The sequence below is a fragment of the Myotis davidii genome, unplaced genomic scaffold, assembly GCF_000327345.1.
Source record: "Myotis davidii unplaced genomic scaffold, ASM32734v1 scaffold204, whole genome shotgun sequence".
NCBI lineage: Eukaryota > Metazoa > Chordata > Mammalia > Chiroptera > Vespertilionidae > Myotis > Myotis davidii.
Window position 1 is genome coordinate 6,886,974 of NW_006299715.1, and position 16,155 is coordinate 6,903,128.

At 39.9% G+C, this 16,155-nt stretch overlaps 2 protein-coding genes across 7 annotated transcripts in view; one reads left to right on the forward strand and one right to left on the reverse strand.

The window, feature by feature from the left end:
* Positions 1 to 13,915, forward strand: part of PACRGL (PARK2 co-regulated like) — a 14,228-nt gene extending 313 nt beyond the window's left edge. Inside the window, exons 1-10 of one of the 4 annotated variants that reach the window (XM_006775857.2) lie at positions 25 to 48; positions 2,084 to 2,150; positions 2,248 to 2,408; positions 4,423 to 4,490; positions 5,240 to 5,330; positions 6,488 to 6,622; positions 7,091 to 7,198; positions 10,074 to 10,154; positions 12,268 to 12,491; positions 13,328 to 13,915. In XM_006775857.2, coding sequence (XP_006775920.1) covers positions 2,099 to 2,150; positions 2,248 to 2,408; positions 4,423 to 4,490; positions 5,240 to 5,330; positions 6,488 to 6,622; positions 7,091 to 7,198; positions 10,074 to 10,154; positions 12,268 to 12,324 — 753 coding nt within the window. In that variant the 5' untranslated portion in view covers positions 25 to 48; positions 2,084 to 2,098 and the 3' untranslated portion in view covers positions 12,325 to 12,491; positions 13,328 to 13,915. Of the gene's footprint in view, positions 1 to 24; positions 49 to 1,179; positions 1,255 to 2,083; positions 2,151 to 2,247; positions 2,409 to 4,422; positions 4,491 to 5,239; positions 5,331 to 6,487; positions 6,623 to 7,090; positions 7,199 to 10,073; positions 10,155 to 12,267; positions 12,492 to 13,327 lie in introns of those variants that run through there. The other 3 variants (XM_006775856.2, XM_006775855.2, XM_015571842.1) reach the window with 3 other exon arrangements.
* The window catches only part of KCNIP4 (potassium voltage-gated channel interacting protein 4), a 460,104-nt gene continuing 457,862 nt past the window's right edge, over positions 13,914 to 16,155 (reverse strand). For all 3 annotated transcript variants that reach the window (XM_006775861.2, XM_006775858.2, XM_006775863.2), the window contains exon 8: positions 13,914 to 15,361. In XM_006775861.2, the coding sequence (XP_006775924.1) occupies positions 15,314 to 15,361 (48 nt within the window). In that variant the 3' untranslated portion in view covers positions 13,914 to 15,313. The remainder of the gene's footprint in view (positions 15,362 to 16,155) is intronic.

Sequence of the window (16,155 nt, forward strand, 5' to 3'; positions counted from 1 at the left end):
CCTTCATTTTCCAACTTGGACAACGCCCTGGCCCCGATTTGGTCTTAGGTACTAATAGATGTGTGGTATTGGAGGAGAAGAGGCCAAGGCATTGGAAAGCGAATTTTAAGATCCTTAATACGGGCTCTTTGGTTTGCCTTATGGTAAAAGGGGGTTGAGAAAGATGGATATTGGGCTCTGTCTCTGCGCCGTGGGATTTAAGGAACCTCAGAGATGGAACATAGCGTCTTCTTTAGTTGGGGTGCCTATTTTCATTTTTGGAACTTTATGAAAATTAGGGAATAGGAAATAACGTGGCGTCTGCCCCTGAGAATTTAGCAAGCAGTTTTGTGCAGTGGTCTCAGAGCGGGGTGTCGAAAAAAGTGCAGGTAGAGAAAGAGATAGGATGTATGAGCTAATCAATGGGTGTGTGGGGAGGCGGGGGAAGTGTGCTTTCCTTGCGTGGACACAGGTGCCAGCAGCCTCTGAATTACCTGCAGAGCTAAGGAAACCCAAGGGAACAGTGAGGGCCCTCCAGTGGAGCCCTACTTCTTTGTTCTCTGGCATTGTGACATAGTTTGGGTGCTCTGGTTAAGTGGATTGTGGGTTCTAGAATCTATTTAAAATCTTTATATTGTTTTATAAAAGAACGGAGATCTTTTTAAAAAAATACATATATTTTATTGATTTTTTACAGAGAGGAAGGGAGAGGGATAGAGAATCAGAAACATCGATCAACTGCCTCCCGCACACCCCCCACTGGGGATGTGCCCGCAACCAAGGTACATGCCCTTGACCGGAATCGAACCCGGGATCCTTGAGTCCGCAGGCCGACGCTCTATCCACTGAGCCAAACCGGCCAGAGCAAGAACAGAGATCTTGTACCATTTATAAAACTAAGCAATTCTTATATTTTTCACTTCCTTCCAATATTAACACCTTAACACCACTCTCTTCATGTTACTTAATGAAAAAGCACTCAAAAGGGTGATTGAGCATAAGATGAATGAAGCATAATTGGAGAGTCATGCAAGGGAGAGGGGGAGTAATCAAGTAGAAATAGGAAGGAACTTGAGATTGAAGCTCGGCCTAGAAATATACTAGCAGGCACTTGGGTATATGAGCCCGGGTGTGTGTGGTGGAAGATTCCTCTGTAGAGATTTAAATTTAGACATCATTTGGTGAATGAGGAAATCATGGGCTATGAACCAGACCTCTTTCATTAACAGAAAAGAAGGAAATATGGAAGAGGGAGAGGTGAACCACCCTGTGCTGGTGAGCAGCTTGATATCTGATCATATTTATTCAACAACAGCCTTGATCGGCTTGATTTGATTCTCCCTTTCAGTAGGTTAGGAAGCCAAGCTGAGGGAGGTTAAACACTCACTCTGCCTGAATTCATAAACCTCATGATCGGTAGAGATGAGATGCAAACCGAGACCCGAGCCCAGTGCGCTTCCTACCTCGTTACACCATGCTGAACACATCTGTCGGGCCGAGTGTAGGAAGCAAAGGAAAAAGAAGCAGCAACCATCTACATTTTTCCGCCCGATGGACCGGAAAACTGGTGGTACCTTGAATTAACAAGGGATTTATAATTAAATGTGTGTGGTAACCTCTGGTTTGGTTATTTTCAGTGTAAGGAGCTTGTGGTACCTTGAGTAGGAGAGTTCCTTACATCATTGGAAAAGTAGGACATGATGTACAGGTGTTGACTTTGGAACTTTAGAAATTTAGAAACCAGAGAAGATGGAGACCGTAGGGCAGGTGCCAGCTACTCCTTTCAAAAACCTAGTCCATGTTGCCTACATATGACTAGAAGATGGTGATGGAGTATCTAACAATGTATTTTGATAATTTGAATGAAAAAAATGTTTGCTTTTATACATTATGTTTTATAGCTTGTCTTTAATTTGCTGTTACTGATATTATTGAAATTGATATAATATTAGTCTCACTAGTCTCTCCAGGTATTTTGCTCCTTACCATAAGTTTTCTGTATGTCTTTTACTGTATTTTCTACTCTATTCTGGTTTAGTCTTTATATTGTTAGTGAATTTCCTGCCTTAAAAATTTGTGACATCAAGTTTTCCTGTAACTGCAGGAGTGACGGGAAGCAATGCGGAAATCGGAGTGCCATGGAGACACACAGTTGAGAAACAGAGCGAGAGGTACCCAGCATCGCTTTTTAAAGGAAGAGGTGAACTTTATATTCATGACACCTCTATAGTTTTCACCTTTCTTTTTTTTCTGGGTTTTTTTTTCTAGGTAATGATGATCAAAGGACATCATCAAGTCCACGGAGAAAGCCTAGGCCTACAGTTCAACGAAGCAAATCCTCATCCTCATCGTCAGCCAGCTCTCCAGATGCTGCAATAAAAGTCCACCCTCGACCAAGTGATAAACTTAACCCTAAAACAATTAACCCGGTAAGTTCAAAAGAGATTCCCGACTCAGTTTTTCTAAGTAGTATGTACTTAGCACACTATTGAACCATTTGAATTCTGTCTTAAGTCTCTTTTGTTAGTTTTGAGGCAGTGCTGAAGGAAGGGCATATGATAATGATGGCGAAGAATGGAGAGGATGTGGGAGTGGAGGTGAAAAGGTGTACAGTTGTTATTAACCAGTTTTGGTCTCTTCTGTCTCATTCGTGGATGAGTTTTTAGAATATAAAATAAATTGCTATGGTTATTTGACTTCCTGCTACCAATGAATAAACTTATACTTAATTGCCACAGGATGAATTATATGCTTCCATAGTTTCGTAAAGGTCTCTAGCCATTTTTCTGTGGTCTATAAATTTGCTCCACCAGAAATCCTAACTATAATACTAGCCTCCTTTTGCCTTTTCACAGCAATTTAACAAACATGAGATTTAGGCACATAAAAGTACATAATTGTGTATAGATCTGTGAAGTATCCAAAAGTGGACACACCTGTGCAACACCTCCAGGTGTTGGGCACAACCTTGCAGAGGGTATTCTGATAGTGGTTTCAGCCCTTGAGAGGGATTATGAGGATAGCTGATACTCCGATTTTGACAGCAGGCAAAACATAGCAAATACCTAAGCAAGGATCTAATGAAATATCCAAGGGCACAGGAAATGATCTGACTCAAAAAAGAAAAACAAAAAGTAGTTTGAGCATCTGTGTTCCTTTGCTTCTCTCTGTAACCTGCACAGTGGCCAGGAAATGGAAACCCTGAAGAATGCTCTGATATCTTCTTGCTGTTGCTTCCTTTTCCCCATATTTAATTGAGGGAATTTGCAGCCTTAAGTTTTTCCCCAATGTAAGCAACACTTTTCCAGTTAATTTCTTTATCTGATATGATTCTTACTTGAAAACAGTTTTTAAAACATATTTTTCTTAGCAGGAATTATAACTTCATGAATGAAATATTACTATTGCCGTGAATTACTATACAGAATTACTACTATGGATTGAGCTTTGCAAATGAATCTTTTATTATGACATTTTATTTTAATGAAATTTCATGTAGGTATTTTTACTCAAAACGTTTTACTAGAGGGAAGAGGACTAATTCTAAACTTAAGCATATATATTTCTGAAGTACTGCATATTATTAAAAATGTTTTTAGCTACTTATCTGTAATAAGTTTCTATTTTGTAATTTAAATAACTGTTTCTTTTGATTATAATGAAAGTACCACATTGTAAATTATTTACTTTTGGTGCCTTTAAGCCTCTGATCAATTATATTGGAACTATTTTGCTGTGATTGTTTTAACTGTTATGATTGATCATCTCTTAAATTGCCTTTGAGAGTAGGTCTAGAATTAATCTATTCTTAAGATAATAATATAGCAAAACTGAAAGTAGTGAAGTTATATATCTAAGCATATGTATATGGGCCTATGTTTGTGAGAGTCTCGCTCAGTCTCCAGCTCTAACCTATGACCCTGTCCAATGGAAGGCTTTAATTTTTATGGAGACAAAGCCCATTTGGAAAATGACAAGTTCTCTGGCCATCCAGACCATGTATAAGTAGCTGGAGGACAAGTAGGAAATGTGCTGAGGGCTAAAAACAAATATACTTTCCCTCACTTAACACCTTCTCCATTTGCTCTCACTTTAGACAGTTACAGTAGGGAGGGGATGGAAAGATGTTATCTTATTATATTTATGATATTTATATTTGTCTATGCTTTATTTATTATATGTATGGTTTCAGGCATCTTCATGCCTTCTGAAACAAGTTAGGTGTGAAAGAAAATATAGAAAATGTGTTTGTGTGTTCAGTCCCGAAAGAACTGATACATTTTCTCAATTGTGCTGAGTAGAATGATGCACTGGAAAGTTGGAAGTGGCTTGAAAGTCAGGGTGTTCGTTTGCCTCTGACCTGAGCAGGATTAAAATTGATTAGATATCACAAAGTGGAGGTGATCGTCATATTTATTGTGTGTGTGTCACATTGTATTTCAGTTTGGTGAACAGCCACGAGCCCCTTCTGCATTTGCAGCTGTTTACTCTAAAGGTGGTATTCCCTGCAGGTAAAATCAATACAGGTTATAACTCACCATGTTATTCAAAATAATTGAGTAAGATCAATATGGTATTCAGTTTAAATTTATTGAAAGTTTTATTTACAAGGGAGGTTGAAATAAAGGTGACTTATACTTTTGGGCTGTTGGATTGGTATCCTGGGACATTGTTGAAGAAAATAATTTTAATTCCAAAATAGCAGTACCCATAGATATAATAGGTTTGAAGTCATGGTTTCCTACATGTTATAAAATAATGCTAATGTAGTTATATTCCAAAAAGAATATGTATGTGTTAGATCAGTGGTTCTCAACCTGTGGGTCGCGACCCCTTTGGGGGTCGAACGACCCTTTCACAGGGGTCGCCTAAGACCATCGGAAAACACATATATAATTACATATTGTTTTTGTGATTAATCACTATGCTTTAATTATGTTCAATTTGTAACATGAAATTGGGGGTCACCACAACATGAGGAACTGTATTAAAGGGTCGCTGCATTAGGAAGGTTGAGAACCACTGTGTTAGATAATCACTGCTTATTATATAACTGCTAGAGGCCCAGTGCATGAATTCATGCCCAGGTGGGGTCGGGCTGGGCTGGCTGGGGGAAGGGGTTGTAGGTGGTTGGCCGGCCGGCCGCCCCGCTCCCTGGTCAAACTCCTGGTTGAACTCCCGGTAGAGGGGGCAATTTGCATATTAGGCTTTTATATATATAGATATTGTTCTTGTTACATTCACTGGTTTTATATTTTAGGTTGGTCCATGGTTCAGTAAAACACAGATTACAGTGGGACTCTCCTCCTGAAAATCTTTCCTTTGATCCTCTTCTTATTACTTTAGCCGAGGTAAATCAATACTCCATCTCCTGAGTGTTCATGGGGGGAAATCTCGTACAGTTGCAATAAATGTTACTTTGTAACTCATCAGTAAATCTCATTCTTTACTTTTGAAATCAGAGCAAGACAATAGGCATTAAAATACTACACTCTCTTAGGAACTAAATATAATTGGCGTGTGATTATTAGAAACTAATTAATTAGCTTTATAAACATGAGATTAGTCTACACAGGGATTTGTAGGTAAGTGGTTGAAATATTCATACTTAAAGTATAAAAGTACTTAAAATCATAACGTGGAGGAAGATTTTTGTTGAACTAGTCAAATTAAGAGAACATCACTGGTTTAAAAATAGCTATGTAAGAGAACAATGAATAGTTGGTCTCTCTGTACAGCCAGTCCTATTTAACACTCTATTTCTTAGGAAACTCATATTAACTATTTAATGTTATTTTGTAGAATTCTCCAGGATTTTGCCTACTTGTACATCCTAAGTAACACATCATGGAGATGTTTTCATAGATTTTTTTTTAAAAACTTCAGATAGGTTCTTTTGTATTATTTAACATCTGTGTCAGGAAAACAAATCGTAAAATCATGGTAACGGGTGCATCCATAAAGTGGTATTTATAAACACACATTGTAGACTAACTCACTGCTTTCAGGCAGTGTTGAGGAGTTTGTGCAAAATGCATTTAGAATCCTAGTCAGTTTTTCTCTTCCTTTTCCTCTTTATTTCTTTTTGTTTATCTTTCCTCTCCCTCCCCCTTTTCTCTCTTTTCTCCCTGCCTTTCTTTCCTTTTTTAAAATTCCCGATATATTGTTTGCCTCTCCTCTCTTTCCTTATTTTTCTGTTTTTCTTACTACTTTTCTTTACTCCTTCCCTCCCTCCCTCCCTCCCTCCCTCCTTCCCTCCCTTCTTGACTCCCTCCTTCTCTCCCTTCCTTTCTTCCTTCTTCCTTCCTGTATATAGAGATCCTTTCTGTCTTATATATATATCTTTTATTCCACAATTTATCTGTTTAATTAAAAATGTAATTACTGAAATTATATATCATAATTAGGAAAACAATAATAAACTTGATTTTCATTTACACGAGTAAGGATTCAGTTTTTCTTATTAGCATAAATCATGTGGGGTTTTTGTTTGTTTTGCCTTTGGCAGGGTCTGAGAGAGACTAGACATCCCTACACCTTTGTTTCAAAGGAGGGTTTTAGAGAATTGCTCTTGGTACGAGATGCTCCTGAAAAAGCTGTGCCTTTGCTTCCTAGACTGAGTCCTGTGCTGAAGGCGGCTCTGGTATGTGCTTTATTCTTTGGACTTTCTCTGGTGCATTTAAGGTATTTTATGTCTTCCAAATTATATGCACATTAGCCTTTTACCTGTGATTTTGATGTGTATGCAGAATTAGGTCACTGTTCTTCAGGGCCAGATGATTACTTACTTGCAAACACCATTAATAGAATGTACTAAAAATAAAATGGGACATTTTGAGTAATTAGAGAAAGTAATGAACCTCAAAGCAGTCTTTCTGCAGGCTGCGATATGTCTTAGTTAATGTTTCAGTCAAGCTGAAGATTTGTGTGTTATTCTACATATCCTGCATTAAAGGCTATTCTTTAAATTCTGGGTTTGGTTGATTATCATCTAATTTGAATAGTCACTCTCTTTTTTTCTCCCCCGGCTTCTCCTTTCTCCTAACATCTCCTTCCTTTTCTCTTCTTTCCCTTCCTATCCCTATACTCCTGACCAACTAACACTCCACAGGCCCATTCAGATGATGAAGTGTTTGAAAGAGGACTGAATGCTCTCGTGCAGTTAAGTGCCGTCGTTGGTCCTTCTCTGAATGACCACCTGAAACATCTGCTTACCAGTGTGAGTACTGAAAAAATTAGAGAGCAGCTGTGAGTGTGTATCATGCACCATCCGTATCTCTTCATAATGTAATGGTGTCAAATGATTCAAAACCTCAACAAAAAAAGAAAACCAAAAAACTCATCATCCTAACCGAAATCATTGTAGTGGTTCATAAAACATTTTACTAAGGAGAGTGTGCCCTTTAAACATTTTCGATGGAAAGCACCCACATGAGCAGAATTTAGGGTTGCAGTGCACTCAAATTAATGAGCAATGTAGTGGGATCATGCCCGTGTTGAATAGCTAAGAAGCACTAGTATAAACAGAGTTTATCCACCCTCTTGTGTAATTGTATGTTGCCAAAGCTGTATTTGTTACCTTTTAGTTTTGTCAGCATTTTGGTGAGTCTAGCACTCAGGATGAGACATTTTCCTGTTGCATGTAGTTTAATTCTTATCGCAGTTACACACTGGGACACTGCAGTTCAGGAAGTCCCAAGACAACCCTTAGGTTGAACAATTTGCAGATAGGACTCATGTTGCTCAGAAAATCTGTTATTCGCTGTTAGTTTATTACTGAGAGGACACAGATTGACATCCACAAAGGGAGGAGCCGCGAAGAGCAGGATCCGGGCCAGGCCGGGGGGAGCTTCCTCTCAGTGGAGTCGCGCACACAGGGCGAGTGGCAGCGCGCATGGAGTATGCCAGCTGGGGACGCTCCCCTGAGCCTTGGTGTCCAGGGTTCTCACGGGGGTCTGTCCACAGGCATGATGGACTCCCTGCATGGTTGACCTTAGTCTCTAGTCTCTCCCTAAGTTGAGCTGACACCCTGTGGCCTACAGTCCCCACGCAGATCACATTACAGACCCAGACTATCTGATGTGATAGCCTATGCCATCGTCTTACCTGGCAGGATATTCCAACGGCTTAGAGGTTACCATTCAGGAGCAAGGGCAAGGCCAAACCTTTCCTTAGGCAGGTAGTCCTTTACTGATACAGAGATTCAAGTCCTGTCTGGGATAACCCACAGCTAGGATGTCTGCGTGCATCTCTCTAGTTCAGAGCTGAGGCATCCATGTGGATTATAGTTCCATTGTTTTTCCTTGGACCCACCTACCTGGGAGATACTAAAACTCAGGTAAAATCAATACAGGTTAAAACTCAACATGTTATTCAAAATAATTGAGTAAAATCAATACAGTAGTCAGTTGAAATGTATTGAAAGTTTTATTTACTGGGGAGGTTGAAATAAAGGGTTCAGGCTCTGCATGAGTACTGCAGGCATTGGGGGGAGCACAGTTACAGGTTTGCATTGTGTGATTTCCCTCTTTGCTCTGTGATTCTCTCCTCTCTCACCTGGACTCTCCCCTGCAGTCAGTTCTACCTGCAGTCAGAGGCCCATTCTGGACACACCTAGGGACACATGCTCTTGTGGTTTCTAGTCTGACTCCCCTCTCACTGTTAGAGTTAGTCATGTAGATGCTGTCTTTCTTGTCTCTTCCAGTCTTTACTATTGGAAGCACATGTGTTTAGAGGCTTGCTTTTCATCATAGTTCTCCAAATGCTCTTGCAAATTACCAAATGGAAAAATACGCAATTTCATAGAAAACTTACTCTCAATACCATATTGTAGCATATTGTGTAGGATTGGTATTATCCTATCTAATAAAAGACAAACAGGGTAATTGACCATACCTTCGCTACACTTCCCACCAAGAAAGATGGCGGTTAACTGCCAACAAAGATGGCAGTTAATTTGCATACATAGGTGCAATGATGGGAGGCGAAAGGGGAAGGACAGAAGAACGGTGATCGGAAACCCAGGCATTAGGCAAGAGCCAGGAGGCCTTTGCCTTGCCCCCCAGCCCTAGGTCGGAGAACCGGGGCGCCTTTGCCCGCCCCCAGCCGGTGATCACGATCGGAAAGTCAGGCTGCAGGCAAAACGGCACCCCCGGGACCCAGGAGCCTCCTTGCCTGTGGCCTGTGATCCTGATCACGAAGCCTTGGAGGCGGCTCCGGCTGGGGCCGCAAAGGCTTGGAAGCGGCTCCAGCCGGAACAGACACGGACAGGGATGGGGCTGGTCTGCAGCCTCTGCTGCTGAGCGCAGACCCGGAGAGGAGACGGCGGGCCTGCCTCCCGCAGAAGCAGCGTGGGTCCCTTCTGCCTCCCACGGAATCTGCACAAGTCCCTCCATGCTCCAGCAGAAGTGGCGTGACTCCCTCCCACCTCCCACAGAATCAGTGCAGCTCCCTCCTGCCTCTGGTGGAAGCAGCGCAGCTCCAGGCGGTGCACAGCGGTTCCTGCCAGCTCCCGCAGAAGCAGTGGGCAGCCTACTGCGCAATATTGCGCAATGGGCTACTAGTTTGAAATAATTAAATGAATTGATTTATTGCCCCAGCAAACAGAGTGGCATCTATTTCGATATTTCCTGAAAGAAGCCTAAAACAAGTGTTTGTACTGTTTGTACTTATTATGCAACTAGAGGCCCGGTGCACAAAATTTGTACACGGGAGCCGGGGGGGGAGGGTTGTCCCTCAGCCCGGCCTGCACCCTCTCTAATCCCGGACTCCTCAGGGGAGATCCCTCTTGCAATCCGGGACTGCTGGCTCCTAACCGCTTGCTTGCCCTAACTGCTCTCCCCTGCCAGCCTGATCGCCCTAACTGCACTCCCCTGCCGGCCTGACCACCCCTAACTGCCTCTGCCTTGGCCCCGCCACCATGGCTTTGTCTGGAACGATGTCTGGTCTAATTAGCACATTACCCTCTTATTAGTATAGATAAAGACTCAGTGACATTTCTAATTAGCCTACTTTTTAGTGAAGCTTTACTTATGCTTAAGGTGAATATTACTACTTTTTAAAATCATTTCCTTCCCCCAATCTTATTTTTAAAGCTATTCAAGAGACTAAGGGACAAGAAGTTCAAAGAGCCGATCACGAATGCATTGCAGAAGCTGGAGCAGCATGGTGGAAGTGTGAGTTCAGGACAATCTTACTTCAGTCTGATCGTTTCTTACCTTTAGTCATATTGCCAATTTGACTGTATAATGTATTACCTCTTCATTGGCAAGTAACCATGTGGAGCTGATAGTACTGTCTCCATGTGAGGGCCCTGAGTGTCTGTCTTTCTGGGTCGCAGGTTCTGAGCACTGGGATTCCGGCCCGGGTTGTGCGAACACAGGGCCTGTGCACTTCCGCGGTGCTTACTGAGTGGCACTCGTGTGGGGCAGCTCTACAGCTTGTTTGCTTTATTTGGGATGTTTTTGCTTTGACCATTTAAAATTTCATAAAACAGAAGGATCAATGTAGAGAACCCATTGAAGAAAGAGTACTTTTCCTTTTATTTGCCATCTTTTCTGTCTAAAAAATTTATAATTTGCCCACAATCAAAGATTGAAATGAGATTTCCAGATGGCTTTGATATTATGTCTGCAAGCACATGCTTGCTGGAACGTGACCACGTGTGTGTGCAGCACACAGGGCTGACTCAGTTAATTATTTTAACTGGAGAGAAGTAGGGGATTTCATTATCTGTGTGGTATCAAATAACTAGGTTGAATTTTCATCTTTTGAAAGAAATGTTCAGATAATCTAATCTTGGAAATATTTCCATAAAGCAGTGTTCCCATCTTGATTTGGAGCTTGTATTTAATCAGAGCTTAATGAATAGAGTTGCATGTGATTATCTTAACATTGCACAACTTAGTTTCATTCTAGGTACGTTCAAAAGGAATTAATTATAAAGAAATTTGTATGACCATATAGTTTAAAATGGCAGATGTTTTAGTTTAGCTTTGCCTAAATTACTCAATTTGACCAATTTCAGTGTCTTTTTAAATTGAAGATATTCTTTGCACAATGAATGCCTCAAATAAAGTTTGTGAGGAGGAAGTAATTCCCAAGGCTTTCTTTGTTGTATGTGGGTCCCAGGCAGAGGATTAGCATTCAGACCCTTTCTGGTGATGCACAAAACCATCCCCTAGCCAACCGTGTGTCCATCCTCAGCCGAAAAGAAATTCATATTGCTTGCAAATGTGTTTGCTGCTCTGAGAACTGGAATGGGAAATGAATCTCTTATAAACAGATGCTTACTAATGATGGCACAGCTTTTCAGTCTGAAACTCTGCACAGGTGGTTTTCACACATCCTGAATAAACAAAGATTTTGAAGTCATAATATCTTACATAATTTAATAGTAATTGATGTATTTGCAATGTCCTTTTACAATTCCATCAATTATTACATAGCCTATTATCACATATCAAAGAGTTTCCCTTGGCTTGATGACTGTTGTACTTGCTTTGGATACTTCCTAGTTCATGAAAATAGTGGATGCTCTTCTTTCCCTTCTAAAATGTAAAGGTTTATTTTTCTTTCTCTTTATTTAAATATTTAGAGATGAGTCTTTAAAAAAAGAATTTTCTCAGTGTGGTAGTTTCTCACTTCTTAGGGCCTGCCAATATCACAACAATGGAAAGACTCAACTTCTGGGGAAACAAAAATATAAGCTACAGATAGTCACAGTGTCATTTTCTTATAACTAATCCATTTACAACCCCCCTTAAATTGAGCTTGGTTCATTCTGAGCTTGATTTGTGTTTTTTTCTAGTTGATATGCACATTTGTCTTAGGTACATACTTCATACACACACACCTATCTTTATTGAATATGTGGGAACATATTACATGCGGGTATTTTATTGAGTACTTTTTAGACATTAAACTCATTTAATCTGTACTACACCCCTCAGGGGAAGGTTTGGTTGTTAATCCCCCTCAAAAGATCTAGAATCTGAGCCACAGAGATATCACTACTCCGGATTTGACAGGAAGTGACTGAATTCATGCTGGTGGTCTGATTCCTAACTACTATGGTTACATATTTTTAAAAAACAGTAAGAGATAACCTACAGTTTATTTAACTCAGAAAAAGGTTTCACTTCTCATTTCATCATCCAATTCATATCCCATTTCGTTTATTTGAGTTTTGGATACTTTTTGAGACGTGCTTTTGGAAATGTAATACTATTATACTATTAGGGGAAGCCTACATGATATTAACAGGGCTTTTTTTTTTTCTGTTGACAGGGAAGCCTTATCATCATCAAAGCTAAAATTCCAACATATTGCTCCATATGTTGTTGAAGAAGGGAGCTGACAGAAATCTTACTGCCTGGTGACAGGTGTTCCACACTGGCCGTGGATACCTGTGAGACCTTCTCAGTTCACTGCAGGCTATTCTTTTGTAAATCACAGCCACCATTCATTATTTACTAGTTTCCGATGAATATGTACAATTCCACTGAATCATAGTAAGTTATTCCACAACAAAAAGAATGGTTAATAATGGAAAGGAATTTAAAAGGTTCTATAATAGGACAGTTTTGTGGGGTTTATTTTTCATATTTCTATGGTTTGTGTCAACAACCATTATTGGGTTCGTGGCAGTGATGGCGAACCTTTTGAGCTCGGTGTGTCAGCATTTTGAAAAACCCTAACTTAACTCTGGTGCCGTGTCATATATAGAAATTTTTTGATATTTGCAACCATAGTAAAACAAAGACTTATATTTTTGATATTTATTTTATATATTTAAATGCCATTTAACAAAGAAAAAAATCAACCAAAAAAATGAGTTCACGTGTCACCTCAGACACGCGTGTCATAGGTTCGCCATCACTGGTTTATGGTATAAGCGTTTGTATTTATTTTCCAGTGCCTTTTGTTTATAATAGCCCTTTTGCAATCAGTTTGTAGCTGTATATTTACTTCTAGACATTTTGCCATTTTTGGATTTCATATTAAGACTATGGAAATTTAAAATAGTGGACCTTTGTGAATTCACTATTAATTATTGTTTGTAAATATGTCTTTTATAATGTAGAATGCTTCCGAAATATCCAGAGTAAAGGATTTTTTTTAAATGTGTAAATTCTGTTATAAGTATGTTATTTATTACAACTCATTAAAACTACCTAAACTTTAGGTGTCAATTGTATTTAAGCAAATGTTATTTTTGTATTTCATAGTCTGAATTCAGTACATGAAGAGATTCAGAAAGTAAAATGATCCGTCTATGTAGTCAGAGATTTTGTTGTGCTTGCTTATGTTGAATTGATTAAATTTAAAAGCCTTTTGAAATTTACAGGCGTCGTCCTGGGTGTTGATGTAGTGGAAGCTGACTCTGCATCATCTATGAGAAGAAGGAGTAGAAGAGAAATAGAAAACGAGATTAAGACTTTCCCCCTCGAGGCAAGAAGGGAGCGCATTGAAACGAGTCGTCGCACCTAATCCAAGCTGACTGATATTTCCGAAGGGGGGCGTGAGGGGTCACTCTTATATAGGGGCAGCGATGTCATATTCCAGAAGCATCAGAGGAAACCAGTACCTGAGTGACCTCTTTGCAGTCTCGCTTTAACTAGTCTCCAGCTATAATGGAAAAGAATGCAGATAATTTCTGAAGCATCATAGCTGCAGAAGTGCTCGTCGTCCTTTGGATCCTGTGTGCTTCCTGGGTCCCTGCCTGGTACACGCTTTCCTCAGGTCGCATTTGTCACATCCTCAGGTAATATTAGCTACAACATCTGCCTGCCCTGGTCCCTCTCTTACTCTCCCACATTGCACTCAGCGCCACCCAAGCTAAAGATTTCGACAATCTAGAAAATGCCATAAGCAAAAATATTGTTAATCTAGTAATTTTAAAATTTGTTGGAATAAAGACCTATAAGCTACAGTAGAGTTATAAACATTTTATTTGCTTTATTTTCTCTTTTTGAAATACAAAATGTGCACATTGAGTTTACACAAATACGCGATGGCGAGTTTCAGTGTACATGTATTGTACTACTCTTAATTCTACACTGGTGATAGCAGGGCAGCTTTCCACATCCTATCTCTACACCAGAATAGATACCTGATTTATTGTTGCAAAGACAGTTGCAAGTTTCCTCCTACAGTAACCTCTTGGTCTTTGTGATATTTCTGCAAAACAGGGAAGGTGTGTGTATCTTTAGTAATGTTATGGCAACTTTTACAGTTTTGGCTTGAGAGTGTGAAAAAGAATCTGAACTATTGGAGTTGTATGATAAGCTAAATCATAACACCTTCCAAATGAGTAGCTTAGCACTTGATATGCATTTTCAACTAAATTTTGGAATTGGAGTTCTGGCTATCATGGAATCACTGGTGCTTTCAAAGTGACTTCTGCTTGCTGTTCCTTCCTAGCACACGTTGGAGTGGTCAGGTTTCTTTGCCCTGATGGCATGTAACATAAAGGTGCTGTGAGGGAGTCCAGGGAGAAGATGCAATAGGCTTTTGGTGCGATTAAAATTACTCGTTGGCATTACCGGGGAATGGAGGACAGATGTCTGACCCTTCACATATACCTATAAACACCCTCACTGTCTTCCACCTTCTTGGGCTTCCACTTAGTGACAATAGAATAAACATCAACTTGTTGAATTAAGCAAATCCAAAATTATAAACATCATGTAGGCCTTGGCTTGGTAAGTATTTATGAAAAATTAAGAAATGCTTATTAAATAAGCTATTAGGCATATGTGAACATCTGGTGATCAACTAATTTGTTTCATATTATTTAGAAAACAGCCAGATAAATGTCTTTAACAGAAGGCAGCAAATCCATAGGAACTGTGACTGTTGCTTTCTTAAATCTTGGTAGTTTTGTTCACTTAAGTATATAGTGGAATTATAGCACACAAACACGAAAATTAATTTCTGGAAATTAAATGCAGATGCCAACATTTTAGAAAACCATTTAAAAATCCTGGGGTTGAGTACATACAAATGAGTAGCAGAAAACATTTTAAAGTCACTGATAATGTGAAAGCCTCAATAATCCATGGCTAAAGTATCGATAAAACTATATGCCAGATTCTATTACTTTTGAATATCCACAGGGTGTGAAATGACTTAGACCATCCCATGAAATTTGCATTATGAAAAGGATGCAAATTTAAAAGTGGAGAACTCAAATCTTTTGGGGACTGTTTCATATGAAAACAAAGCTGGTTTGCATAATATGCCTCAGTGTCCAGCTGAGCAGTCTATGCTAAAAGTGGCAGCTCCCACTCGTGTGGTAGGATCATTCACATTTGAGGATGTATCTGACAAGTTAAATCACATTTTCAAAGAGCTGCATGGAGCGCATTATGTTTTCATCCTGTAAGGGAGAAACAGCGGGATTAAACTCAGCATATTTGCAAGGCAAGTACAGCAAACTCCCAACATCACCGATAGTTCCTGTGATGAAGCGAAATGATGTACAGGAAACCAATTCTACCATAAGCTAATTGATATAAACAAGAGTTAATCCCTATGGCATATCAACATTATAACAAAACGTTGAATGAATGACATTTAACAGAACGATGTTGAACGAACATGAACAACACTGTCTGAAATGATGTTATTCGAGGACCTGCCGCACACCATTTTCCCTCTAACTACTGCCGTTTTCCAACTATGTGCTCCATATAGAAAACTGGCGAGCCCATTTTAGGTTTTGTTGAGTCTACCAGACCTTAATAAATAGTTCATTTAAATCACACTTGCTGTTGCCTTTGCAGATTTGGCTCAGTGGGTAGAGCATCAGCCTGCAGAATGACGGGTCCTGGGTTTGATTCCCGTCAAGGGCATGTACCTGGGTTGCAGGCTCCCGGTCCTGGTCAGGAGCATGTGGGGGGCAACCAACCAATGTGTGTCTCATGGTGTTTCTGCTTCTCCCTCCCCCACTCTCTGAAAAAATCAATGGAAAAATATCCTCGGGTTAGGATTAAATCACACTTGGTGTTAATAGAGGTAATTTCTCAAAGCGGATGCCAGAATGAAGAGTCAGAGGGTAAAACAAAGAAATGCAAATTTTGACATTCCAGGTGGATCACAGACTTGAACATGTAGAAGAAAACAGGGTTTGTGTGAGTTAAGAGCCAACTTCGTGAGGACTGTAAGTTGGGG